General features: G+C 32.6%; 3 protein-coding genes across 6 annotated transcripts; 2 read left to right on the top strand and 1 right to left on the bottom strand.

Moving 5' to 3' along the window:
- Positions 1–6,324: 6,324 nt before the first annotated feature.
- Positions 6,325–7,756, top strand: LOC125815955 (aquaporin PIP2-7). The gene is made up of 4 exons (XM_049495534.1): positions 6,325–6,677; positions 6,765–7,060; positions 7,155–7,295; positions 7,415–7,756. The coding sequence occupies exons 1-4, from the start codon at positions 6,383–6,385 to the stop codon at positions 7,532–7,534; spliced, it is 852 nt and encodes a 283-aa protein (XP_049351491.1). The 5' UTR covers positions 6,325–6,382; the 3' UTR covers positions 7,535–7,756.
- Positions 7,757–14,717: 6,961 nt separating this feature from the next.
- On the top strand, positions 14,718–15,527 carry LOC125815706 (uncharacterized). The gene has a single exon (XM_049495247.1). It carries the CDS (start codon positions 14,796–14,798, stop codon positions 15,237–15,239), a length of 444 nt encoding a protein of 147 aa, XP_049351204.1. The 5' UTR covers positions 14,718–14,795; the 3' UTR covers positions 15,240–15,527.
- A 1,257-nt stretch (positions 15,528–16,784) lies between these two features.
- LOC125815322 (probable ubiquitin-conjugating enzyme E2 23) lies at positions 16,785–26,201 on the bottom strand. 4 transcript variants are annotated; one of them, XM_049494770.1, is made up of 9 exons: positions 25,630–25,962; positions 22,636–24,771; positions 22,043–22,180; positions 20,383–20,850; positions 19,887–19,956; positions 19,501–19,640; positions 19,056–19,367; positions 17,435–17,734; positions 16,785–16,968 (listed from the first exon to the last, which is right to left on the bottom strand). In XM_049494770.1, exons 2-8 carry the CDS (start codon positions 24,769–24,771, stop codon positions 17,483–17,485), a joined length of 3,516 nt encoding a protein of 1,171 aa, XP_049350727.1. In that variant the 5' UTR covers positions 25,630–25,962; the 3' UTR covers positions 16,785–16,968; positions 17,435–17,482. The 4 variants fall into 4 exon arrangements, with proteins under 4 accessions (XP_049350727.1, XP_049350726.1, XP_049350725.1 ...); XM_049494769.1 differs by lacking the exon at positions 16,785–16,968 and adding an exon at positions 17,216–17,305; XM_049494768.1 differs by lacking the exons at positions 16,785–16,968; positions 25,630–25,962 and adding an exon at positions 25,990–26,201 and having other exon boundaries at positions 17,216–17,734.
- Between the last annotated feature and the right edge of the window lie 298 nt (positions 26,202–26,499).

A 26,499-nucleotide genomic window follows, 5' to 3' on the forward strand; every position in this document is an offset into this window, starting at 1 on the left:
ATTAGGAGAAAAATAAGGGATTTTAGAGGTTTTTAAAAATAAAAGAAAATATTAGAAATAAGAAAAACATTAGACATGTATTTCAGTAGTTTTTCCTAAATCTAACCCCAAATTTTATACCGAAATAATTGGGGGTCCTAATAAATTTATGGTATTTGCAAAAAGTAGTCCTAACGGAACGAAATAGATTCAACCGTTGCGTATTAAATTTTCAACTTTATCACCAACTGCCCAAGGAACTCTCTGGAAACACCAGCGGCTTTTTCCAAATTTATACATGTCAACTTCTCACTGGTTCTGGTTTCCCTTTTATCTTGTTCGACTAGCAACATATTTAGCTATTACACAAAAGGGAATAAACTTATCCGCACCTGGGATATACACCAAACTAATGCAATTTTTATTATTATGTGATTTAATGAAGTTAAACCTGTGATAATTAATTAAGGTTTAGTAGAATGAAGGCATGAACTATAAATTTAAACACATGACATACATATATTGAATTGGTATATACACTGGGTGCGGATAATTTTTTTTTCCCTTTTGTGTAATAGTTGGAGTTTTTTTTAAAAAAAATTAGTTCAGTATGTAAATAAAAAAATATTTGTATATTTACTAGATAAATACTCTGAGAGGTCGAGTGTGGACAGGAGTTAGCTGGTGGAGGCAAGTGGGGATGGGGTTTTGCGACGGTGGGTGAACAGAAAGACACAATCAATATAGAATATCGTTATTTGAGAAACATATTTTCTTTAATTTCACTCAAATATTATTTTTCTTAAAAGTATAATTTTTTTTTGATCAACTAAATTTGTGAAATGGAAAAATATTTTCTCCACCATATCGAATACACCCTAAGGGGCCGTTTGGTTACTGGTTAGAGTTATGCAGGTATTAGTTATACATGGTTTAGTTATGCAGGTATTAGTTATGCAGGGTTTAGTTATGCAGGTATTAATTATGCAGGGTTTAGTTATGCAGGGTTTAGTTATGCAGGTATTAGTTATGCAGGGTTTAATTATGCGGGTATTAGCTATGTGGATATTAGTTATGTAGGTATTATTTAGTTATGTAGAGATTACAATACATGAATTATTAACTATTATATTAAACTTGTAGTAAATTATTAATATATATTATTTACAAAATAATAATACATGTTAATAAAATGTGGAATATATTGAATAATATACAATACTAATATTTTTATTTTTTTTTAATCAACATTGGACCATGTCTATTTATTCATCAAATAAAAATGTGTCCAAACAAGGTCCAAGAGTGACCAAGTCGGTCAACAAAATAGACAAAACAAAAACAACTAGAAATAATCTAATTTGGAAACAAAAAAATCCTAAACTGATAGAACAACTCCAGCATAATGCTAATATTTGATTAGCATATGTACCGTCAAAAAATATACAATCAAATCTCTAATATTAAAAAAATATTTATATTTGCATAATAAATAAAAACGGTAAATATAAAAAAAAATGAAAATAGTCTATATATAAAAAGAAATAAAATAACAAATGTAGATAGGAAAACAGTAAAGTTTCCAATTAAATAAAATAAAATAAATTAAAAGAAATGAAAATGATCTATATATAAAAAGAAATAAAAACAACAAACGTATATAGGAAACAGTAAAGTTTCCAATTAAAAAATAAAAAATAAATTAATAGGGTAAATATGTAATCTATCATTTTAATACATGTATAACTAATATCCACATAACTTATTCCACCTTCTACCCTGCATAACTTTATACATAAATTCCCTCATAAGTTATGTTGGTATTAATTATGTAGGACTACAAAAATGCAACCAAACACCGTATAAATTAATACATGAATAACTTTTATACAACATTTAAATTCTTACCAACCAAACGTGGTATAAGTTATGCTGACTTTTATACCTAATACAAAACTTCTACCAAACACAGTAAAGCTAATGCAACTTTTTATACATGAATAAGATGTCTCTTATACAGTAACCAAACGACCCCTAAAAGAGTCAATTTTTCTGATGATTTGTCTTGTCTATCTGGTGGTTTCCAAGCAAAAAGTAGTCCTCCACTAGTTGCAATCAATACAATAAGGACTAATTTTATTTTTTCCTTGCAACGTCAAAATGATGTTTGTTCTAAAGAAGAATCTACCAACTTCATAGAGTATAACACAATAAATAAATAATTGTACCATAAAATTGACTTCCCATATCATTTTTACTTATATATATTTTTATATACTAGTGATTTTAACAGGAGTTTTATGTAAGTTCACTGATTATTTTCCAACTTTGTTGTGAAATATTGCCTCTTTTAAAATGTTATGTGTGAAATTCTATGATAACATCCTGAAATTTGAAACTTAGTGATAATAATAATAATAATAATAATAATCCCTAAAGACTTTTTAAAAAGGTGGTCGTGTCAAATTATAAATTTATTATCGAGAGGGAATATAAGTTTTTAAGTGGAATAAAGATGGAAAGAATTAGTTGTGGGGCTGAAGTAGGCAAATAAGTGCTAGCTGTGTAGCACATGATTCTATCGATTTGTCCATTCGAAGATAGGGTTGGAATTATATTTGAATTCGCGCATTGCAAAATTCATTTTAGTAGTCTTTTGACATGATTTAAATAGGAGAATCTTAATTATTCCTTTGCAACACAACTTATGGGGGTGGTTTATCCTTTTAGTAGTCTTTTGACATGATTTAAATGCATTTTTCAAATATTTCTAAGGGGTCATTTGGTCATAGATAAAATTATTTTAAGATTATAGTTCTGAGATTATAATCCTTATACTAATTTATTTTACTCGAGATGGAATAAAATAATATGTGCCAAGTTGGATGACATGCGGTGGGATATCAGCATTAGAGAAATGTTGTATTTTTCTGGCTTAATCCTAATAAAGAATTAGTACCCTGCTAAGTTGACCACATTAATTAATTACTAATTAAACCAAAATTCAACTTTACCCACGCAAAAAAAAACAAAAACAAAAGAAAAACAGTTTTATTTATGTCTTTCAACATATAAACTAATATATTACTAACCAAGATTTTCGTATAATAATCATTTAAACACAGATAAGTACAGCAATGAATTGTATCACTAATGATTGATCAAAGTACAAAACCACATAAACAAAATAATAGAATAAATTGATTATGAGTTAACACAATCAATATTATTCCTAGTGAAGAGGTGCTACAATATTAAATTAGGAAGTTAGACATAAGTACGAGAACATGCATCCCCTACCACCTCAATTCAATTTATGAAAAAGATACTACTATATCTTAATATATTGTGTTATACCAAGTTATTAATAACAAATTATTTATGCTAATTATTAAAGATTATTTTAAAATATTGTAGATTGTTAGTTTACAAAATTTAGTCTTTAACTTTTATTGCTAAGCTAATCGCGTTGACAACATATCAATGTGATCATACAAATGAAATCTGAGAAGGGCAAGGAGTGTACACAAACTTTATTCATGCCTTGTGAGAAGTAGAAATGTTTCTGATGAATCATCGCCTCAAGAAAAACGTAAGCTAGTCATGTTGACATTTACTATTACTAAAATACAATACAATAAGTAGTTAGTTTCATGGGATAAAGGTTTGAAAAATACCCCAACTTTGATCGAATTTGTTGTTGCGATACTAAACTTTCATGAAGACCTATTACCCCCCTGAACTATTTAATAGTGTATATTTTACCCCCTGAACTATTTAATAATGTATTTTAAAGGTATATATGTGCCCACGTGGACACATTACTATTTATAATTTTGCATTATTTTTTATGTCCACGTGGACAAATATATATGTTTAAAATACGGTATTAAATAGTCTAGGGAGGTAATAGATACTCATGAAAGTTTAGTATCGCAACAGCAAATTCGATCAAAGTTAGGGAATTTTTCAAACCCTTATCCCTAGTTTCATGATAATACATTGTATAGTTTTATGATCTATGTTGATACTAATTAAAAGAGGTATTTTTCCCATTAATTTCATTACCTTGGACTAAGGAGTTTATCTTTTTATCTTTGGGATTCAAAGTTAAGAGCTAAAATAAGTAGAAACAAATTTAGCTTTAGTAACTCAATCTCATGCTTAGATTCTAAGCATGAAATCTTCAAGTACAAAAATTTGTAAAAATTCTTTGATAGTACTCAAATATTCCTTCTACTTCAAGTGAATTTGCCAAGTGGATAACAAAGTTTGTTTCAACTTTGTTTGGGAGTTCCTTTCATTAGGGGTAGGTAAAACAATATCAATAAATACTTTTATTTCTAAACTATTTATAAGTTTACTTATTTATAGAAAATAAAAAATATGAACTTACTTATTCTTGCCTTAAGAGACTACAAAAATTGATACAGCATATATATTAATCCTCTCTTCTCATATATATCACTTTAGACAAACTCTTCTCCTTTAAAAATTAAAATACATCTTGTAGATCATTATCTTTCTATCAAATATAAATAAACTAGTTCAGTTAAATAATCAAGACAACGAAGATGATAAAACATATTAAAACTTATACAATTTAAATGATCAGAAAAAATATAACGGTAATCCAACTTATATATTGTAATCCAGTTTGTATTGTTATCAACATTTATTATCTTGCTTCAATTTTTTTCCAAAAAAAGAAGAGAGGAAGTTGAAGAAAAAGACGTATAACGGCTAGAATAATAAGGGCAAAAAGAAAGTTCAACCCCACAACAACAACGCAAATACAGCCCAAACAGATAATCAACCTTCACATGGTCGAGCTGGTTCTGGTCCCATCAAAACACAATTATCATAAGAAAAAAAATTGTGATTTTGGTCCTTGAATTGTTGACAAATCACAAATGATAATTTTCGTTTGGTAGAGTATATTAGCATAAACAATGCATGCATTTATTACTAATTCCTTGTTTGATACATGCTATGTATAATTAATGCAGACTATGTTGTGTATTGATGAGTGTATTATAAATTTCTAGGTATTGATAATGCAAATAGATTTAATACATCTATTAACAGAGTTAAAGACCCAATTACACCTCAAAAACATTTTTTTACATCTTTTTTCATTGGAGGATAGTTTTGTAAATAAATATTTTTATACAATGCATACTTATTTTAATATATATACCAAATCAAACAATGAATGGAAAACTATGCATAACTAATACAAACATTACTAATACATTCTATTAAGCATTATTTTTATACACTCTACCAAACGACGCCTAATTTATAACAATTGTCTGGTTCCACACAAGTTAGAATAACTATTTATAATTATAAATTGGTCGATTTATATATCCTACTTTTCTTTTGTCTTCTTTTAGAAAATGTTAATTTCTATATTTAACAAACAACTTGATATACTTATGATCATAAAAAATTAAATTGTACATTACACAACATATTTTCCTTCGTACTGCAAGATTTATAAGTCTCATATTTTTTAAATTATAAAATTTCATGCTCGGTCAATTTATTATTAATACACATAAAATGAATGGAATGGAATAATTAATCCAAAATTAATATATATCACAAAATCAAAATTAGAATATATGAGCAACTATCAGACGTTGTTCATTCTTTAATTTCACGCCTTTTAATAGTGAAAAGATATTGGTAGGGAGGATATATCAGACGTGAATCTTAATTGTGAAAATTATATGAAATAATAAATTATTAATTCAAATTAAATGTTGTAGTCATAGTTTATTTTATTTGTAATTCACAGTAAACGTTCTATTTTTTTGTCATCTGATTCGGTATACAATTAGTCATTTTATACATTTCGGTATAAAATGTATAAAATGCGTTTGTGTTTGTATAAAGTGAGAGAAAAATGTATATACAAATAGAAATATAAATATATATGTTTTTGTCCTATACACTTATAATTATACAAATATATATCTTATTATACAAATTACAATGTATAAATTAATTTATACAAAACTGAATAATTTGTATAAAATTAGATGTTTGTAGCAAATTATACAAATCAAAAGCTCCATAGCAAACATAGAATTTGTTATGGAGCACAATTATACAAACTATAGTTATAACATACAAATATGATTTTTAAATTTACTATATGTGAAAGTTGTTCAACTTAAATAATCGGGCTCCAATTCAATATCAAACTATAGATGAGAAAAGAAAAAAATAAATTAGAAATGTATTTTTCTTTCAAATTCAAAATTCATTCCAATAGTATCCTTACCTTATCCATAAAACCCCTCTCCTATCTAAATAAAAAGCCCACAAAAACCATCACCTTTTCTCACAACAGACTCATATTCTTTCCTCTGATAAAAAATCAGAAGCAAAAATGTCAAAAGAAGTGATTGAAGAAGGACAAGTTCAACAGCACGGCAAAGACTATGTGGATCCACCACCTGCACCGTTGCTCGATTTTGCTGAACTCAAACTGTGGTCTTTCCACAGAGCTCTAATTGCTGAGTTCATTGCTACTCTGCTTTTCCTCTACGTCACCGTCGCCACTGTCATCGGACACAAGAAGTTGAACGCTCTTGATAAATGTGACGGAGTTGGTATTCTCGGTATCGCTTGGGCTTTTGGAGGCATGATTTTTGTACTTGTCTACTGCACTGCCGGTATCTCTGGTGAGCACATACATACTCTGCCCGGATCTAAAATGTGAAATTGAACAAAAATGTCATTACTAAATAAAACTCTTTTGTGTGTTGTAGGTGGACATATTAACCCAGCAGTGACATTTGGGTTGTTTTTAGCAAGGAAAGTGTCATTAGTAAGGGCAGTGGGATATATAATTGCACAATGTTTAGGTGCAATTTGTGGAGTTGGTTTTGTCAAGGCATTCATGAAGCACCCATACAACGCACTGGGTGGTGGTGCTAATTTTGTGCAATCTGGTTACAGTAATGGCACTGCTTTGGGTGCTGAAATTATTGGTACTTTTGTCCTTGTTTACACTGTTTTCTCTGCTACTGACCCTAAGAGAAGCGCCCGGGATTCCCATATCCCTGTAAGTACCTTTCTTATTCAAATTCGTACCTAGTGATATATATATATATATATATATATGAATCAGAATTTTTGATATGGTTGGATGTTTAAAGGTGTTGGCTCCATTACCAATTGGGTTTGCTGTATTCATGGTTCATTTGGCTACAATTCCTATTACTGGAACTGGTATCAACCCTGCTAGGAGCTTTGGAGCTGCTGTTATTGCGGACAATAAAAATGTCTGGGATGATCAGGTAAGTGATGACTAGTTGGTAGATTTATGTATATGTGATGCCTATTTTCAAATTTAATGGTGAACGAACGACTATTTAGGTTAATTCTTCTTTCGTATGTATGTTGATAAAATGTGCAGTGGATCTTTTGGGTTGGACCATTTGTGGGAGCATTGTTAGCAGCAGCATATCACCAATACATTTTGAGAGCTGCAGCTATTAAGGCCTTGGGTTCTTTCCGCAGCAACGCGACCAATTAAACCAACAACTAGAACAAGAACAAAAACAAATATGCATTCATTTGATCTTTTGTTTATTTAATTTAATTCAATCTGTGTGTAAAAGATCGAGGAATGTAACTCTATAATTATGTTGTATGTATGTATTGCTTATGCTAGTGTTTAATCTTAGCCTTGGATCTGTATTTATTTGTATCATCCTTATTAGTATTGGTGATGGTGATATTTTTCATTTCACTTGGATTCCTCTCTCTCTGATTTTATTTACATTATGATACTGTTCAAAATAAATTTAAAATTAGTACTAGTAGTTGTTGTTTACGTTATGTTGAGACAACACGTTTGCTAAACATCAAAAGCTTACAAAGACAACACTGCTCTTTGTAATATCCACTTTCTTAAATCATCTTCAATTCACTTCTATTTTACTTTATATTTGGAGAGTAAAATAGAGAATGGGCACTCCAAATCACCCTCTATTCTTCAAATTTAGAGATGGAAAACTATTATTCACACTCTTTCATTATTTTATTATTATTTCTATTTACTTTCTAATTAACATATTATTTATTTTACATATAATTTCATTAATTAAATATCTAATATTCATAATTCTTTTTTAAATGTAATATAATATTTTTAAAAATATTATTTAATATATACTATTTTTATTTCAAATTAATAGTTTTTTTTTCTAATTTTCGTAATTATAAAGAATACACAAAATTAAAATGGCAAGATGAAAAAAATTAATTTAAAAATACAATACATGATATGATAATTTAAATACAAGATAACAACATAACATAATAATTTAAATATAACTTAACAATACAATATAAATACATAACATAATAATTTAAATACAAGATAAAATACAATACATAATTGATCACAACAATAATTTAAAAATGTAATCTTCATATTCACCATTAGATGGATTTCATCTTATTATAAACGGTTGGATGAGATTCTCATCAGTACTGTAGACACGTAATTTTTGACCGAATTTAAGGTATTACACCATTTTTAGTGGTTAAATATTTCTTTTACTTTTAAATTAAATATTTTGATTTTATCATATTTTAGTAAGTTTAGTGTAAAAATATTCGAAAACCACAAAAATAGAGTTATGTTTTAAGTTAAGTTTTGTTTTCAATTTATTCAAAAGAGAAGAAAATGTTCAAAAATATATGTTTTCTTTTAATGTATATTTAATAAATAAACTAGTGTTTCTTAATTATATCTTTAATTAGCTATTTAACTTTTCTTAAATTTATAGTAATTTAAAATAATTAGTTAGTAATTTTAATTATTATATTTATATTTATATATACTACACACTACTCCACTACCTATCTCCCATTACCCCCACTCTACCCACTACCCCACTTACCCAACTCACACACTAGTACACTACACACACGACACAACACATACATACTACTACTACTATATAGACAGACACACACCAAGGAAGAAAGGAGAATTGGAAAACAACACAGCAACACAAACGGACAGAAAAAGAAAACAAGAAAAACATTTTTTCATCCCAAAAACAAAAACACACGAGCAAACAAAAAAAAAAAACACCAAAAAATACATATCCTTATTTTATTCTTCTTTTTAAAAAATTCATCAACACATTCACATCTTTGTTTCCTTACCCATTTTTTTCATATCAACACAAACACATATACCATCACAAACAACCTACAAAAGTTGTGGGTGTTCTAATCGAGCTTCGGTTAAGATTTTGCGGTATTCAACTTTACTTTATCTTCTTATTTAATTTATTCATGGAATTTGATGTAATTATTATGATAAGTTTTCTTACACTTTTATTTTATTCATAATTTGATTAAAATGAAGAATGTGTTAAGTGTTATATCTCTTTAATGAATGAAAGTAACTTTATTGGTGGTTATTTTTATTTATCTATTTTTGTTCATTAGTTGTGATGTCTTAAAATGAATGGGTCATGATGTTGATTTCGATGCTAATAATGATAAAGTAGGAATTATTGGGTTTGCAAAATTATTGTTGTTTTATTTATTAAATAAAGAATGAGATTTATTTTAGCAATTCGTCATTGTTTTGTTGGATTAATAAAAAGTACAATATGAATATGCCTAATTTCGCCATTAGCTTCAAGATAAAAAAATAAAATAAAAATATAATATGTGTAGACCTAATTTTAACATTAACTTTAAGGGTGAATAAAAATAAAAGAATATAAGATAATCCAAAATTTATATTGTATCCTAGAAGTTTAGATTTGTTTTATTTTATTTGATTTTATTTAATATTTTCTTATAACATTAGATGGGTTTTAGGCATGTAAACAAAAAATAATATTTGTTTCAATTAAGAATGTGGTTACACATCTTTTTTGAAACACTTAAAAGAAATTCAAGGATGTGGTGACACACCTTGATAAAATTATTCTAATATATATTTTAACATGTGGATTAATTTAATTAAAAGTATCATCAATAAATATAATAATGAAATGAGAAGATTAGTTGTCTAGAATTCAGAAAAGTAAAAGTAAGTACTTTTAATACTAGATGAGTTTTATGAACGTTAAAAATATCTGTAAAAAAAATTAAGAATGCGGTTGCGCATCTTTTTTGAGACATTGAAAAAAACTCAAGGCTGCGGTGACGCACCTTGTCCAAAAATATAATAACTTTCATTAATTTAAAATAAGATCACTTATAGATAAAATTAGGTGATGCACTCGAGAGAAGAAAACAATTATGTTCATAAGCTATTTATATGTCAAAAGTCGAGAATGCAGTTATGCATCCGATTTGAGACCAAATAAAAGTTCAACAATAAAAATGCAAACAAGTCATGACTTGAAAATAATATATCTACAAATGATTTAAAGTAGGTAGAAGTCAATAAAAGCGACCGTGCTAGAACCACGAGACTCGAGGGATGCCTAATACCTTCCCCTCGGTCAACAGAATTCCTTACCCGAACTTCTAGTTCGCAGACCATATAAAGAGTCATTTCCTTTTGATTAGGGATTAAACAAAAGGTGACTTGGAACAACATAACTCAATTCCAAGTGGCGACTCTGAAACGAAAATAAAATATAATCCCTTAATCAATACCGTCACTTAAATTGGAAAAACCCTATCTACCCGCCGCCGTGCGCGAAAAGGGGTGTGACAAGTACATTTAATATTTTTTAGATAAAACACTACTTATTATATAATGAACATCATTTACCACTTGAAGTCTGCACATTCATTTCATTTCAAAACATATTCAAGTAATTTGGTTTGTCCTTTGAAAATGAATTTCAATCTTGGAGATTGTTCTAATAAGGGAAAAGGGCCTGATATACCCCTCAACTTTGTCATTTGGAGTTGATATGCTCCTCATTATGAAAGTGACTCATATATACCCTTACTGTTATACAAAACGGCTCAAATATACCCCTACCGTTACAAAATGAGCTTACATATACCACTCATTTAACGAAAGTGAAAAAATTAGTTTTAAATTTATATGTTATACTTTTAATTTTCTTAAAAATTATTTAGGGGTATATATGATTCTTCTAACAAAGTTAAAGGTATATTTTAATCTTTTTCATGCATAAATTATTTTTTTACTTCTTTGATTATAATTATTTGAGTTTCTTATTCTTATTTTATTTTTTTCTTTCATTCCTTTCGTTAGGGTAAAGAAAAAATTTAAAACTATTTTTTTGTGGCTATATTATAATTTAAAACTATATTTTTTGGTCTATATTGTAATTTAATTTTTGTATTTGAAGAAAAAAATTTGGTAATCTATAATAAGTTTTACAAGAATAATAGTGAAACATAAATAAATTTGACCATCAAAATAATAAATCTAAATTAGTCATTGAAACAAAAAAAAAGTCAAAAAAAATATGTTTGAGGAGGATTAAATATACTATATGGGATTATAATTTTTTTAAAAAAATTAAAAATTAAAAATTAAACTAATTTTTTTTTTCATTTCCGTTAGAGGAAAAGGGTATATGTGAACCATTTATATATAAGTAGGGGTATGTATGAGTCACTTTCATAACGACTTTCATAACGAAGGGTATATCAGCTCTAAATGACAAAGTTGAGGGGTATATCAGACCCTTTTCCCTTCTAATAATAATGATGAAGATTTTTCTTCTTCGTTAGATTTGAAATTTTTTCCTAGTACAGAACATCATGATAATTTAATAAATCAGTTACGTATGAACAACTACATGTTCCAACAAGTTCTACAAAATCATACTAATGAAGTTTTCATAGGTGGCTCCATTCCAGTCATGTGGTAATCAACGTGATCGTGAGGCGGCTGATGATATTTCGCCGTCGTTATCAAATGTCCCGCAATTTGTTTCTTCGTATCGTTGATGCAATTAAAGATCACGACACGTACTTCAAACAACGCATTGATGCGCTGGGTAGATTTGGATTATCTACTTTGCAAAAAATTACCGTTGTGTTTAGAATGTTGGCATTAAAGATCATGACATGTACTACATGATATAATGACTACATGTATTATATTGCACAACATGATAATTGAGGATGAACGTGATCTCAATGCACCAATTCAAGATGCCGTAGAGGCTCCAACTCCAACTATAGAAATGGTGGTAGATGAAAATCTCCGGTTTGAACAATTTTAAGCTAGACATAAAAAAAAATTAAGGACAAAAAATTCTCATTTTGATCTCTGTAATGCATTAATAGAGCATTTATGGGAGTAACGTAATAATTTTGAAAATTGAGTGTTTATGTAATTGTATGTCACTTTTATTTGAATTTGTCCCCTAATTTTATGTATTATATTATATTTTCTTGCAATTTATGTTATTTAAAAATTTAGAATAAAATAATTTCATATCACATTAAAAATTATATAAAGTAATTATTTGAGAAAAAAGAAATAAATGATTTATATTATGAAATAAGAAAATAAGAATGAAATAGAAATAATAATATAATATTAAGGAGAGAGAAAAAGATTCATTTTTAGAGAGTAAAATAAAGAATTGGGTTGGAGTTGGTTGTCTGAAAAAATACAGAATTCTATATTTGGAGAGTAAAATAGAGGATTGGGTTGGAGATGCCCTTAGCTTGTTAAACCTTCTCTCCTTCACCTGGAAAGTTATCCGGTAAGCAAGATTTTTGATTGATGTGCCTGAATAAGGTTGATCCATGGTAGTTGCCCGAAGTGCAGGGGTAAACTCGGATAGGATAGGATTGTGTGTGTTGGGCCCTTTGCGTCTCAAATTTTGGCCGAATTTATCGTATCTCCATTTCCTATGTTAGGTGGTCGTAATATATGTAGTAATTAGGTCAGGGTATATTTATTTTTTTCGGATTTTATTTTATAAGTTTACACCAAAAATGTTGTTACTTTGGGTCAATCATCTCCTTATTGTAAAAATATTTATATTTCTTGCCAATAACTTTTGACATTTTGATTAAAAAGACGTATCAACACTTTTGCCTAGTACCTTATTTTATTCCACAACTGAACAAGCCGTTACTTTATAAAATTAATTTCAACACCTCATTTTATTTTGTTTTTGAATCATTGTAGGTGCTTTTATCTTTCTTGATTATGACAACCATCCACATACATGATGCCACGTGTCTTCACTAAGAAAGGAGGATGCTTTTCTATGTTTTGGGCTTTGGTGGTTGGTTGGTCCCTCATATTCAAAGAAAGGTCTGAAAATAATTACAGGGCTGAAATGACATGTGCCTGGCCTATTTTGGGCCATGAAAACTAGCAATAGGCCTATTTGAGAAAAACAAAAAAGGGAAGCAAGAGTGTAATAAAAGGTAAAAAGTGAAAACAATTTCATTACATTAGGGATCAAAACAAGATGAGAAATTGCAAAGATGACATGATATGGCAAAACAAAAGCCACTCTGGAATACACAAGTCATGTGAGGTGAGGGGTCATGAGATGACAATGAAACAAGAAAATTGAATTTGTGATATATATTTGAATTTCTGGCTAAGTAATCATAAATTTGCACTACAATCACATGTGTAGTTGATGTATAACTTCAATACTATCTTCTATCACAATTCATGATATACTATTGTATGTTTAAACGCAGGCTTAAAAAGCATGAGCTCTTCTCACAACAACATATAACGTTCACTAAAGCAATTTGAGTATATCAAAAGTGTAGTTAGCCATATCATGGGCTATGGTATGCATTTTATTTGAATTCACTTTTACTAAAAATGTCTGATATATATTCTAGGAGAGTGACAAATACTGTATATACTTTCTTTATCCCTCTTTATTTGTTCTATTTTGACTTTTTACTTATCATTTTTGACAAATTAAGAAATATAATATTTTTTACCTATTCTATCCTCAATTTATTTAGAAAGTTAATGTTTTTTAAAAAGGTAGAACCTCTTTAATAAATAAATTGATTATATTATATCACCCTTTGAATATAATAAATACATGTCTTAAAAATGTGATAGAGAAATAACTATAAATAATGATAAGCGTAAATTAGAAACTAAGTGTAAAATTATTCATTAATTTTATAAGGTGGACAAGTATGTTGGATATTCCAAAATAATATAGTGGATAACTATTGTTGGACGGGGACATAGGGTGGAGTACCAAACACCCATGCCAGTCAACTCAATTTACTTAGGGTCGTTCACTCGTTTGGTTGGGAACAAGTTATCACATGATTAGTTATCCTGGGTTAGCTATCCTGGGATAACTTATCCCATCACTATGATATAAATGGTGGGATAACTTATCCCAAACATGACAACCAAACAACATACAACAATTTTATCCCATTACTATTTTTTTTATCCCTCACACCAAACGACGTCTAAGTGACCAACGTTTTGTTTAATTTGGAGATTCTAGAAAAGTGAAAGTTTGAGTTCAAAGTTCAAAGTTCAAAGTCATGCATATTTCTTCTTTAATAGATTAATTATTTTAATAAAATCTATACATGATAATTTGCCATGTTTTCAACCTCTAGAAAAAAGAATTCCTCCTAATTTTCATGAATCTTCTAAGTTGTTGTATTGAAATATTCTGAGGACCAAATTGCAAGAACTAACAAATTACAAGGACCAACGTGGCTCTCAAGTCAACAAGATCCTCTCTCTCTATACTCAAATTCCCTGAAAAACCCTAGCCGATAACACTCCAAAATAAATTACTAACGAACAACTTCATCATCATCTTTTTTGGTAAATCATAAAGCTTATAGACATTGCTACAATGGCTGGAAGATTCAGAGAGCTATTGAAGAAATACGGAAAGGTAGCATTGGGTGTTCACTTCTCTGTTTCAGCAGCTTCAATTACAGGTCTTTATGTTGCTGTCAAGAACAATGTAGACGTTGAAGCCATGTTCGAAAAAATCGGCATGCCAGGCTTATCCAAAGAAAAAGTTGATGAAATTCCTAATTTACCCCAGCAAAACCCACAAGTGATTTCCTCTGATGGGTTCGTTATTGAAGAACCCTTTAATCAGGACGGTGTGGCGCCGCCAAAACAGAGGAATCGTACTGCTGAGCTGGCGGCGTCAAGTGGAGGTGCTCTTGCTGTAGCTGTGCTGCTTAATAAGGCTCTGTTTCCTGTTAGGGTTCCGATAACCCTTGGTCTTACGCCGCCGATCGCTAGGTTTCTTGCAAGGCGGAGAATTATAAACAACAGTGTATGATGAATATATATTTTTTCTTTATGTTTCTTCTAAACGATTTTTTGTTTTTTTCTGAATAATTTGAATCTCTCTGCATTACTATAGTTTGATTTCCCTTACACTGTCACGAGTTAGTAAAAGGGGTGATCAATTAACAAGTTAGAGGGTACCTGGGAGATTTACCAGTCTTAAAAATTTGATCTTTGGAGATGTATTTGAATGGAGAAATAGTTATAGATATATGCAACTGAAAGTTGTGTACTATGCTGAATTTCAATTGAAGTAATCATGTTTTGCTGTTGCTGCATAGAAACAAATCTTAGCCTAGCATAATAATGCTGTTTGTGGCAGCCATTTAATGAATATTGCTACAGAAATCTGAATTTGATGCCTTGTATTTTATATCTTGTGTTATGCACAAAGCATCCTGCATTAGCAAGGTCTGGGGAAGAGCCACTCCCAGGGTGTGTGATGTAGAAAACCTATCCTAATGCAATAATTTGTGGCTGCTGAACCCATGATCTATAGGTAATACGGCCAATATTACTGTTACTCCTCTCAATGGCTAAGATATCAAGCTTTGACAAAAATTGTCTAGTGTACTCATTTTGTTCAACTTGTATGTGGCAACACTTGAAGATCCCTTCCTGCTGTTGGATAATTTTTCTTATTGGGGTAGCCACTGCTGAGTGGGAATGATGATAAGCTAGTAGCACGACGAGTTCTTGTTGCAGGTGAGTGCAGTGATCTAAACTTTGGGCAAGAAAGGAGGTGAAGGGAACTTTAGACCCCCCAAGGGTTTATAAGTTTTGATGAAGGTTGTGGAATTACTATAGTGGTTTGTGTAAAAGAACTTGAACTTCTAAACTCAGCCCCTCCATTTGAACTTGTAGTGGCCCGATTCAACTTTGAACTGAACCATTTGGTTGCCGTTACTGCACTCTTTATTTGAAGCAGTCATTATAACTTTTTGACGTATATTAGAGAGGAACAGAACTTTTCTTAGATCGTCTCCTTCATGGTTTGTTATTTACTCTCGATTCAGATGTAAAGCTAGCTTGGTCAAGCAATTGTGTTACAAATTTCAGAAGCACGGAAATAAGGCAGTGTTGTAAAACTTGGCATCAAGAATGTTTCATTTTGGCCTACGGTAAATGTGAACCATCCTATACTCTGTCATGCATTTAAGAACATTGGATCTACAGGAAGCTGATAGGTTTATGTATTGTACCCACAACAAAATCGGAATTCCACAGTAACTAACAACAGCCAGCTAGCTCTGTTGCTGGCAAACAACAACGAAATGCATTGTCATTCCTTTGCATATTATAAATAAGCTTTTGTTTTACAACCGAATCATAGAAATGGAATTTAAAAGATTAAGCATTTGTTAAGTTGAAGATGGGGAGAGCCAAAGCCTAAAGAATGAATAATCTGGACTGATTTTATTCAGTATCACGCAAAGTAACAGTTTCAAGAATTACAAGGCATCCCAAACCCAACAAGATACAAATACCTCTAATACCAAAAGCAAAGAATAACACAAACCACCTTTGTGCTAAGTATGATTCATGTTATTTCCATCTCTTTTCCCCCATCAACCGCAATAAATGGCAATAAGCTTGAAATTTGACGTACAAAGTTCAGTGGCCTGAACTATATTCTTCAAAGATGAATGGAAATTCACGAGCATAAGAAAATCCTTGCTAGCCATCCAATTCTTCATGCCTTGCAAAACCAGCGTAGCAGTCTACCACCCGAAATCAGAATTGAAGATTTAATGAACTACTGACAAGTACAATTAGCTCGTAAAAGAATATCATTTTCTAAGAATCAAAATGTTTTTACAGAATTCTCCAAACAGAGAATTTGAGTTAAACTAACTCCTCCACCAATCATTCAGGAAAAACACACAAAAGTTTTACTAGTAAACTGCCTCCCCAAAATTTGGAGGGGACTACAACAACATGAAAGTCAAAAAGGCAAGGACAAACAAGTAGCCAAGTCCAAACACAACCTACTCATTCCTAATCACCTGTGTTAGTTAAGGAAATGTTACAGTATAGCAGTACTCCCTGCATTCCGTCCTATGCAAAAAAAATGACATTGCCCAGCTATCAGCCATGGTAACTAACAAATCATATCCCAAACAAAAATACACCACACAAGAAATCATCAAATGCCTTTTGACATTCGGAAATGTTTAAAAGGCTGACCTTGGCTGGATTGAACAATGATATACACCAAATGCTTCAAAATCTCTGCTACAATTGGTGGAGATGCTGGAACTCTTCACACTCCACTCCTATTTCTTTCAGAGCCAAGAAAAGTTTTGGTACAATCTTAGCCAGCATTAGCTTGAAACCAACTGAATTTGAATTAGCGCTGCTGTTATTGCTTACGGAAGCATCTTTTATGAGCGAGCCAATAAGGAATCCTTTCATGTAAGCGTCACAGGCCTTGAGGATGTAATAACCACGCATCCTAAAGTGTTCTCTGATAAGCTCTTCAAAATCCTATTTCAATCCAATATTTTGGAACAAGTTAACAAGAATTGCTTTACCAGTAAAGCATAGTGCCAAAGGTGATGAATACCAAACAAGTTTACAAAAACAAACAAGAGGAGCAATAAACAACAAATGCTCCCCATCCTTTATACCTAGTATTCAATTAAGAAAAAGTGGGTTCCATGACCTATTTTTCCTCTGTGCAGATATAGATATGATTCTCTCACTAAAAAGGTGAAATGAGCAGTGAGCCAATGGATAAACACAAAGAAGAAACAAAAGAGATGTAACAACAACATACCCAGGGTAATCCCACAAATGTTAGAAAAATGGATTAGACATTATCTAAAATATTTTATTTATACTTTAACTATTTAGAGTTTGGTGGTAGTCCATAAATGAGAGCCTATGGTTAGAGGATCATGCACGTTTGTGCTTGGTGGGTTTAGTGAGGTGGTGAATGTAGGCTAAACATGATGAAGGGATATGGAAAGAAAGTTGTCCATTGAGGCTGACATCTTGAGGAGGGGATACACAGGAGAGGAAGACCTAATGCTACATCAATTTGATATGGCTCAAAAGGCACCCTTCTTTCTTATTTATCTTTACATATTTGGCATCTTATTATTATGTCCGATCTAGAAATTTGTTGTGTTGAGTTGCTGACAGTAAAGACATCAATTGCCTGCTTCATAAGTATTAAGAAGGAAACTGGCGGATCAGAAGCCTATACCATTATTTGATGGATTTAATATTACTAATCTAACTAACTACTATCAGCACTGTTGTAGTTTTATCCAGTAAACGTAACTACACATGTTTAAACAAGGCCAAGAGACCACATATGACATCATGATATATCAATTAAGTCAATTGGCATTATGGAAGTAATCAGCTAAAATTGAGAAAGAAAAGAAAAGGCAATTACAAAGAATATTTTGAGTTAGAGGTCCACATTTTCATTTTTCCACCTAAGTCAGTGATACACTATACAGCAATTCTTTGCAACGGATTAGATAACATAGAAATGCCAAGTAGAAAGCAAAACAAGCTGATCCAAGAAACACTAACTTCAACTGAGCTCATGAACGAATGGATGGCAAGTAAAGTTGGTCCATCGGAAATATAATAAAATGAGAAGATATGCCAAGCCTGAAGAGTCATGGATTACAGTTCTTGTATGGGGAGAAAGAAAGAGAAAAGGATAACCCCATAATAATTGGATTCAAACACCTTGAAAACAAAGATGAAATCCAAAATGTAATATTATCAAGGATGTTGACACATGTTGTAAGAGATGGAAAATAAAGAAAATAAAGATATCAATTACCTTAGGAGGCTTCCTCATCAGATACATCATTGTCTTGCAGTTCAATAAGAAGGTATTTTCGTTGTATGATAGTGAATTTTTTTCTCCTTCAGCTGTCCCAACTTGCTTGTCATAACCAGCTTCATTGAAATATGGCCTGGAATTCAAGACTAGCCCTTGAAGTGAAACTAGGACTTGAAGTATACTCGAGGATGAAGGATCCCAGACCTCATTCCCTCTGCCCGTCCAAGTATTTAAAAGGCTGAGACAAACCTTCCCTTCCTCATACAAGTTTGGATTTATCCGCCAACCACCAGAATGATAATATGCTGACTGCAATACAACATAAACATTTGAAAAATTAACTTTAAAATGAAGTTATGAGCCAAAAGGAGATTACAGGCAAACAGTAACCCTCTAGACAAGAGGAGAAGGATACAAGGAAAGAAACATTGAGTAAGCTTACTGGCGGAACATCAGGATACTCAAGTGGAAGGTGGAAATCAAAGAAGAATAAGCCATCTTGGTAAGGAGTCCCATATGCTCCAACAATCACAGCCCTTAGAAGATCCATGTGATCTTCATAAACACGTACATATATTCCATCTGATAAAAGAAGTCTGAAGGTTAAAGCTGATGATTTGATAGCCGACCCCAACTAGTTTGAGATTGTGGTGTAGTTAAAGTTGATGGTGTCACTTGAATGTGAAAATAACAATTATAAAATATGGAGAGATAAATCCTATGATGATATACCTACTTATGAAGAGAATAATAACAATTATAAAATATGGAGAGATTAAATCCTATGATAATATACCTACTTATGAAGAAAAAAAATCTGATAAATACCTGGCAGGTTATTCTGAAGGATGTTCCAATCTTGTTGAACTTTCTTAAGCCACTTCCTCCCAGCATTATTCTGCACATAATGATCAACAAGTTTCAGTAGATGACCCCTTTGAAATGGGATTGAACTAGTCCTTGTCAGGGACTCAAAGTAAAGGACGCTCACCAGTTACTCATAACTAGCTCACCTTTAGAAACCATGATATGAAGTAACTTGACATCATGCAACACCACACTGCCCTCTCAAACCCCACCCCCAGAACCAAATAGTAAAAGGTGCATGTCTAATAAAACATACTCGAGAAATGGAGAAAAAGTAGTGTAACACAAGTCATGAACCACCTTGTAAATGGAAAAGAGTGATGGATCAAGGATTCATTTAGAAATTCTAAGTAAGGGAAAGAAGTACTGTCGAGAACCAGAATATAGAATACATTTTCTAATACATTAGTCAAGAAGTGGAACAATTTATCAGGAAGAACTTGGAGGCAAGACTAACCTGGCCACTTGTACCAAGAAAATGATGATCATAAGGATCTGTTGTGATATCAAAGCGTTTAAAACTATATGTTTGGTCATCATGTTGATCTGAGGAATTTCCTATTTCTGACATCAAGTTAGCTTCAATGACGTCTGTCACTTCCATAGTGTCATGATCTTCTCCATTTCCGGCAGCAGGTAGCCTTGGAGAATCATCAAGGTCTCCGGACCTTTGGGACCATGATTCATCGCCGGTAAATATTTTGGCAAATGCTCCCTCCCTTTCTTCATCTTCACTTCTGGAATCTAAACTTGAAGAATCAGTCTGTTTGCGGCCCCTAGAAAATATTCCAGAGGCGAGCCTGGTCACAAATCCTAGTGCAGCCAGGGGAATAGACAGAGCCCCATTCCTTCCTGAATCTTCAGTGGCCATGGCACCATCTTCATCTTCAATACTGATGTCAGTAGCATTTGTTGTTCCAAGTTCCTGAAGGAGATCATGCTGTTCATTACATCATACTAACACAAACAGAAACTAACCACTTATTCTAACAAAGCAGTTGAAATAGGTACTATTTTAGTTAATCTCCTAACCTTCCTTCAATGTATAATAAGGTAACTTTCTTCACATCTGATACATTATTTATATTAATAATGTGTGAAGTTGTAAGCTATTCAGCAGACATTAAATCTAAAGAAGTTATGTTTATCAACAAAAAGATAAAAGAATATAAATAAGGAGGAAAGAGAAAGAAGGCATCTGTGTCTACAAAAGCTCCACTCTTTGAAGGGTTACTCTTTTTCTTGCGATAAGTGACAAAGCATTGTCTAAATGGGCCATCACAAGAGATTGCTGATGATGTGCATACCTTTTGGAGGGTTACTTGCAATCCCCTTTTTGAGAAGTAGTTGAATATTGAAATAGGAGGAGCACAAATGCTCTAGTGAGGAAGTGCGAGAGGTTGACGGTGATAGGTTTGAGGAGAGGTAGAGGTAGACCGAGGAAGAATTGGGGAGAGGTGATTAGACAAGACATGACAAATCTGCAACTCACAGAGAACATAATCTTAGATAGGAGAACACGGAGATTGACGATTAGGGTTGATGGTTAGTAGTCTGGATCCCGAAGCCCCTATCTATTCCCTTACCAAGTTACCAGTATTATTATTATTATACTTGCATTATCCTATGCTTCAATTCTATTACTATTGTTGTTTCTTTTACTTTGGCTATCTTTACTATTTTAGTGTCAGTACTTCTCTTTCTTCAATATTTTCATCATAGCTTTTGTCTCTTGCATTTCTTTCCAACCTGTTTAGAAACCTGATTTTCTTGTGCCGAGGGTCTATTGGAAACAACCTTTCTACCCCACAAAGGTAGGGGTAAGGTTTGCGTACACCCTACCCTCCCCAGACCTCACTTGGTACTATAGTGGGAATGTTGTTGGCTGAAACAGATTATTTGCACCAAAATGCAAAACCAGCCATACTATGAAGTCTCTACTTAATTTGAAAAAAAAAACAATTTCTTGCACAATCAAGGGCGCGAAATTTTTGAAGTTCTAAGATAATGAAATGAAAACAAACAGAAAACACATGGTACTGGTTGAAATTTATGTTTAAATCAAACATAACAGATAATATCAGATAACTAATGACAGTATTCTAGCAATCACCAACCTCTTCTACGTTCCCCAGGGTCTCCCTTTCATGATCTTCAACTGTTTCCCAGCTAGCTACATCGTCACCAACTTCACTTCCAGCCGCGATAGACTCATCATCATCACGATCAACAACATAAATTGCTTGAGGCCCAACCTGAGAAAACCAGAAAGGGAGCCTCACAATATGAATTTAAATTTGTGGCAACTGTCATAAGAATGCACCGCCACCTTAAGAAAAGGAAATTTCTCTTGATGTTCTAATGAGTAGTGCATCCATACAAATAAGAAAAACAGATCTCACGAATAATGATCAAAGATAGACACCAGCATAGAAAATGCAAGTCCCTTCTTTTGTTCCTTTTCCCAGTCTAACAGTGCAGATAGAGTATGAATTGACCTATCAGTTTTTCAGTTTCAATAGTAAATACCCAGATAAAAAGTCAATCACAGAAAAAAAAAAACGGACATACAAGTTATTAAGGCTGATAGAAGAGCAAAGATAAATGGTGAAAGTCTTCACATTAGCCATGGAGTGAACTATTAGAATCTAGGGGCATACTAAACATGCAATTAGAAATTGGAGAACGGAAGAAAAAACTTGGTAAGTACCAGGGATATCATCCCATCAGCCCACGTGACTTCGATGTCTCCATTTCTTAGTCCAGTGATATTCCCAACCCAGGAGAGATCTGAAAATTGGGAACAAGTGTCATCACTTGGAGCGGCTTCTGCTTCATTGCATTTCGAATGCTTTTGTGCGTCTTCTTTGGCTTCAGTTGGAACCAACAGATGTTTTGATTCTTCTGTAGATGTCACAACAGAACCCACTTTTGCTGGTAGAGAAACAGGTAACAAACGAACAACAACGTCACCGTAACAATAGTCATAGTCAGGATGCCCCTCCAGCTCATATACGCTGACCACTTCCTCTTTGTCAAACTCCTTGGGGTCCTCTGCCCTGGTAACTAGCTTTAACCACCTCACAGAAGCTGTACGCTCCTTTGCATTAACACTTTTCACAACTCCAACACGCCTAACATCATTAGAATCGTCAGCATCATCAGCAGCTTTCTCTACAACATATTGTTCAGCAACAAATTCATGATCTCCGGGGCTTTCAATAGGGATCAAGGATGTGGATTCCAAGCCTCCTTCTATTTTTCCATCCTGCCAAGCAACATCAACAGATGTCCTAGTATTCACAACTAGAAGAGCTCTTTCAAAATTTTCCTCTTTCTTACGTGCCTTTTTATCTCTCCTAACCACAACTTTGCGGATCTTTTTACGATGAAGGGGCCATGACTCTTGGCCTGATTCCTTGGAAAGTGACAATGAATTAGCACATGTACTGGACTCTGCAAGGGAATCATGCTCTAAAGTTTCACAATTTCCATCCACAGAAGATTCCACATCAATTTCCATACACTCACTATTTCCTGTTGATTCCTCCAAATTGACAACTTCTGAATCACCATCTGTTAAAGATTGAGAAGATTCTGATACAGTTTTGGTGGAGTCACTAAGTTGTAATTTTGACAATTGCTTGTCTAAGGCAAAAGATGATGAAGGAAGAAGACACCAGTCACCTAGTTGCCAGATTGCATGAGAAAAGCAAGACATCAGTTTCAAGTTCTTTGGATTTTGTTCTTCAGCTGGAGCAGTGGATGAATCGGGCCCATATCCAGCAGATGCAATCCAGTAGATGAAGACAGAACCAACAGTAACTTTAGTTACTGTACCTTCTAACCTATTTGCTTTCCACGTGCCAGATAACCATCTGGAATTCTTGAAAACTGATGATGAGCTAGCTTTTACACGCTCACCAGGATAGAAAGGAAAATGTCCATCTTCAAGGCAATTCCTACCAACTGGTTTAAGACGTAAAGGGTCAGCCTTCATAACTTTACATACAGAACCATCATCAAACATCACAGTGACATTATCAAACACATCATCAATTCTACCCAACCAAGGGCCAAGGACAACATAATCACCAACTGTAAAACCCCGAACACGTTTCAACTCTCTAGATGAGACATTTTTAAAAATAGATCCATCGAGCGCTAATAAATCTACAGATATATTGATATCAACCACCAGTCCTACTTGACCTGTTGGATCAGAAGCTGCAGCGACATAATCACCATGCAGAAATCCTCTATCGACAACAATGACATTATTAATACTCTCTGTAGACTCAGACTCATCCATCCAGAAGACTCTAACATGGTCTGCGATAAGCGGATCACTCTTACAGTTACTACGGTCTTTGTTCCCATCATCAGCTTCCTCAGCCTTTTCATTGTTATCCCTATCGTCTTCCGTGTTGGAATCACCACCACCACCACCATCATCATCATCAGGACCATCACCACCATCATCGTCATCATCATCATCATCTTCTTCTCCATCATCCTCACCCTCATCCTCAACCTCATCCTCATCCTCATCCTCATCCTCATCCTCATCATCAGTTAAGCTGCTATCTGAATCTGAGTCACCAGCAACCTCAGTCACAAGACCAATCTTACCATCAGTTTTGCTTTTCACAACATCTTGTCTATATATATAGGATACATTCTCTAAGTTCCGGAGAATCTCTCCCGGCTTGCATTCTGATCTAACTTTTGGATCCAAGCTAGCCCCATTTGCTAAAGACTTGCCTTCTATCAAATTGCTATTATCGTTTGCATTTGCAGTAGGTTCAGCATTACGGGAAGCATCATGATGTTGGCCAGCTTCCATCTAACAATGACAAACAAGAAGACTATAAGAAATTCATTCAAAAGCCTAAGTGTACATCCCACAATTCAAACAAATGTCAAGTTTGCGAATGAGAGTGGACTGGACTATTCACTTAAATTGGTTTATCGAAAAAGAAAGACAACCTTATAACCTGACCAAAACAAAACCTTATAACCTGACCATTTAGTACAAGATATCAGTGATAAAAACTGCTAATAAATATATCAGTGCTAAGAAATATGAAGCAAGAAAATTATGTAATTAAAATATTCAGTTCAACAACAACAACATACCAAGTAAAATCCCACAAAGTGGGGTCTGGGGAGGATGGGGAGGATAGAGTGTACGGAGACCTTACCTCTACCTCTTGGAGATAGAGAGGCTGTTTCCAAATCAGAAGCAACAAAATTATGTAGTTAAACATATTCAGTTCGATCATTTGAAATAATTGAAATGAAGCACATTCATTTCTAACAAGGAAAAAGGAACCCCCACTCATAAAAGCAACTTCACCGCAATGCAATACACTACACAATTGCGAATGATTAGTGTACTTCCAATAACAGCATCACTGCATTCTCAAGCTCAGACGAAGCACAATCATGATATAAAATGAAACATTGTCTATATTATAAACCAATGATTCAGTCGAATTATCTAATGTACCTATTGAAAGAAATGACCCTAACCAAATAAACCACCTAGGGCTAGTAGCTTAGAGCTATGAAGGTTTAACTAATTCATAGAAGAGACACCATAAATTAGTATTGACCAAACAAACAAAAAAAGGTTCAGGAATGCCTCTATCAAATGGCACAGAACAAATAAATAGTTAAATTCAGTTTGAATTTACCTCGCCCTATATAGAAAAGGTTCAAATACAGATTTTGGTCAAAATTTTCATCATTTCTTAGAATCCTACATCAGCCAAACACAGCCTCCATCCAAATCCAGTCATGTAACCCTATCTTCAATTTACCAGAATGACCCGATCATTCCGTGAAATTTTCCGTTCAGCCAACTAACATCCCTTCCTCTAATACACATTGAGATCAAAAGATTCCCGCATACCTCAAAAAGAACAAAACCCAACTAAAAAGATTCATACCCACAACTAAAAACAAGAAAACAAGAAAGTTCCAAGCAAGAAAAAAAGAATTTAAATCTTTTTATCCATTTTCAATTTCAAGAATGTCATGAATAAGATGACGAATATACCTTCGGAATCGGAAACTTAGCAGATTAAAAGGACCCGCGAAGCTGGAAGCTATTGCGATTGCATTCGGAATGAACGGCTATCTCTTCGCCGGTCGATTGATCGTCAATATGTATATACATACAGCGATATATATATATATGTTTAAAATTGTATATTCTTGCATTCAACATCTGCAGAATGAGCTAAAGAGGTGAACAGAGCCGAGCCGAGCCAAGCCGTGTGAGATGAGGGGCAAAAATGTCATTACGTGCCTTATAAGTCTTTTTGATGGTATAGGTCATTGTAAATTATCCGATTAGCCCTCAGCTTTTCTTCTTTTGAAAATGACATTTGTATTTTATTATTTCTGTTTATTAAATTTTTAGATATTTATTTTTTAAACATTTTTCTTCCAGTTAAAATATTTTTCCCGTTGAGAAAAGGAATAATTCTTTTCTTAAAAGATTGGAAGAAGCAAAACAATTTTGTTATAAAATTCATATCCCTCAACAAGTTAAGAATATTATTTG

Source organism: Solanum verrucosum, unplaced genomic scaffold, assembly GCF_900185275.1.
Source record: "Solanum verrucosum unplaced genomic scaffold, falcon-dt-bn FXZP01000261.1, whole genome shotgun sequence".
In the NCBI taxonomy this organism is placed as follows: domain Eukaryota; kingdom Viridiplantae; phylum Streptophyta; class Magnoliopsida; order Solanales; family Solanaceae; genus Solanum; species Solanum verrucosum.

Coding starts and splice junctions, on each gene's coding strand:
- LOC125815955 (XM_049495534.1), top strand. CDS start 6,383: ATGTCAAAAGAAGTGATTGAAGAAGGACAAGTTCAACAGCACGGCAAA. Junction 7,061..7,154: donor CCCGGGATTCCCATATCCCT/GTAAGTACCTTT, acceptor GGATGTTTAAAG/GTGTTGGCTCCATTACCAAT. Junction 7,296..7,414: donor AAAATGTCTGGGATGATCAG/GTAAGTGATGAC, acceptor TAAAATGTGCAG/TGGATCTTTTGGGTTGGACC.
- LOC125815706 (XM_049495247.1), top strand. CDS start 14,796: ATGGCTGGAAGATTCAGAGAGCTATTGAAGAAATACGGAAAGGTAGCA.
- LOC125815322 (XM_049494770.1), bottom strand. CDS start 24,771: ATGGAAGCTGGCCAACATCATGATGCTTCCCGTAATGCTGAACCTACT. Junction 19,957..20,382: donor TTCTTGGTACAAGTGGCCAG/GTTAGTCTTGCC, acceptor CATTATGTGCAG/AATAATGCTGGGAGGAAGTG. Junction 19,368..19,500: donor AGTATCCTGATGTTCCGCCA/GTAAGCTTACTC, acceptor GTTGTATTGCAG/TCAGCATATTATCATTCTGG.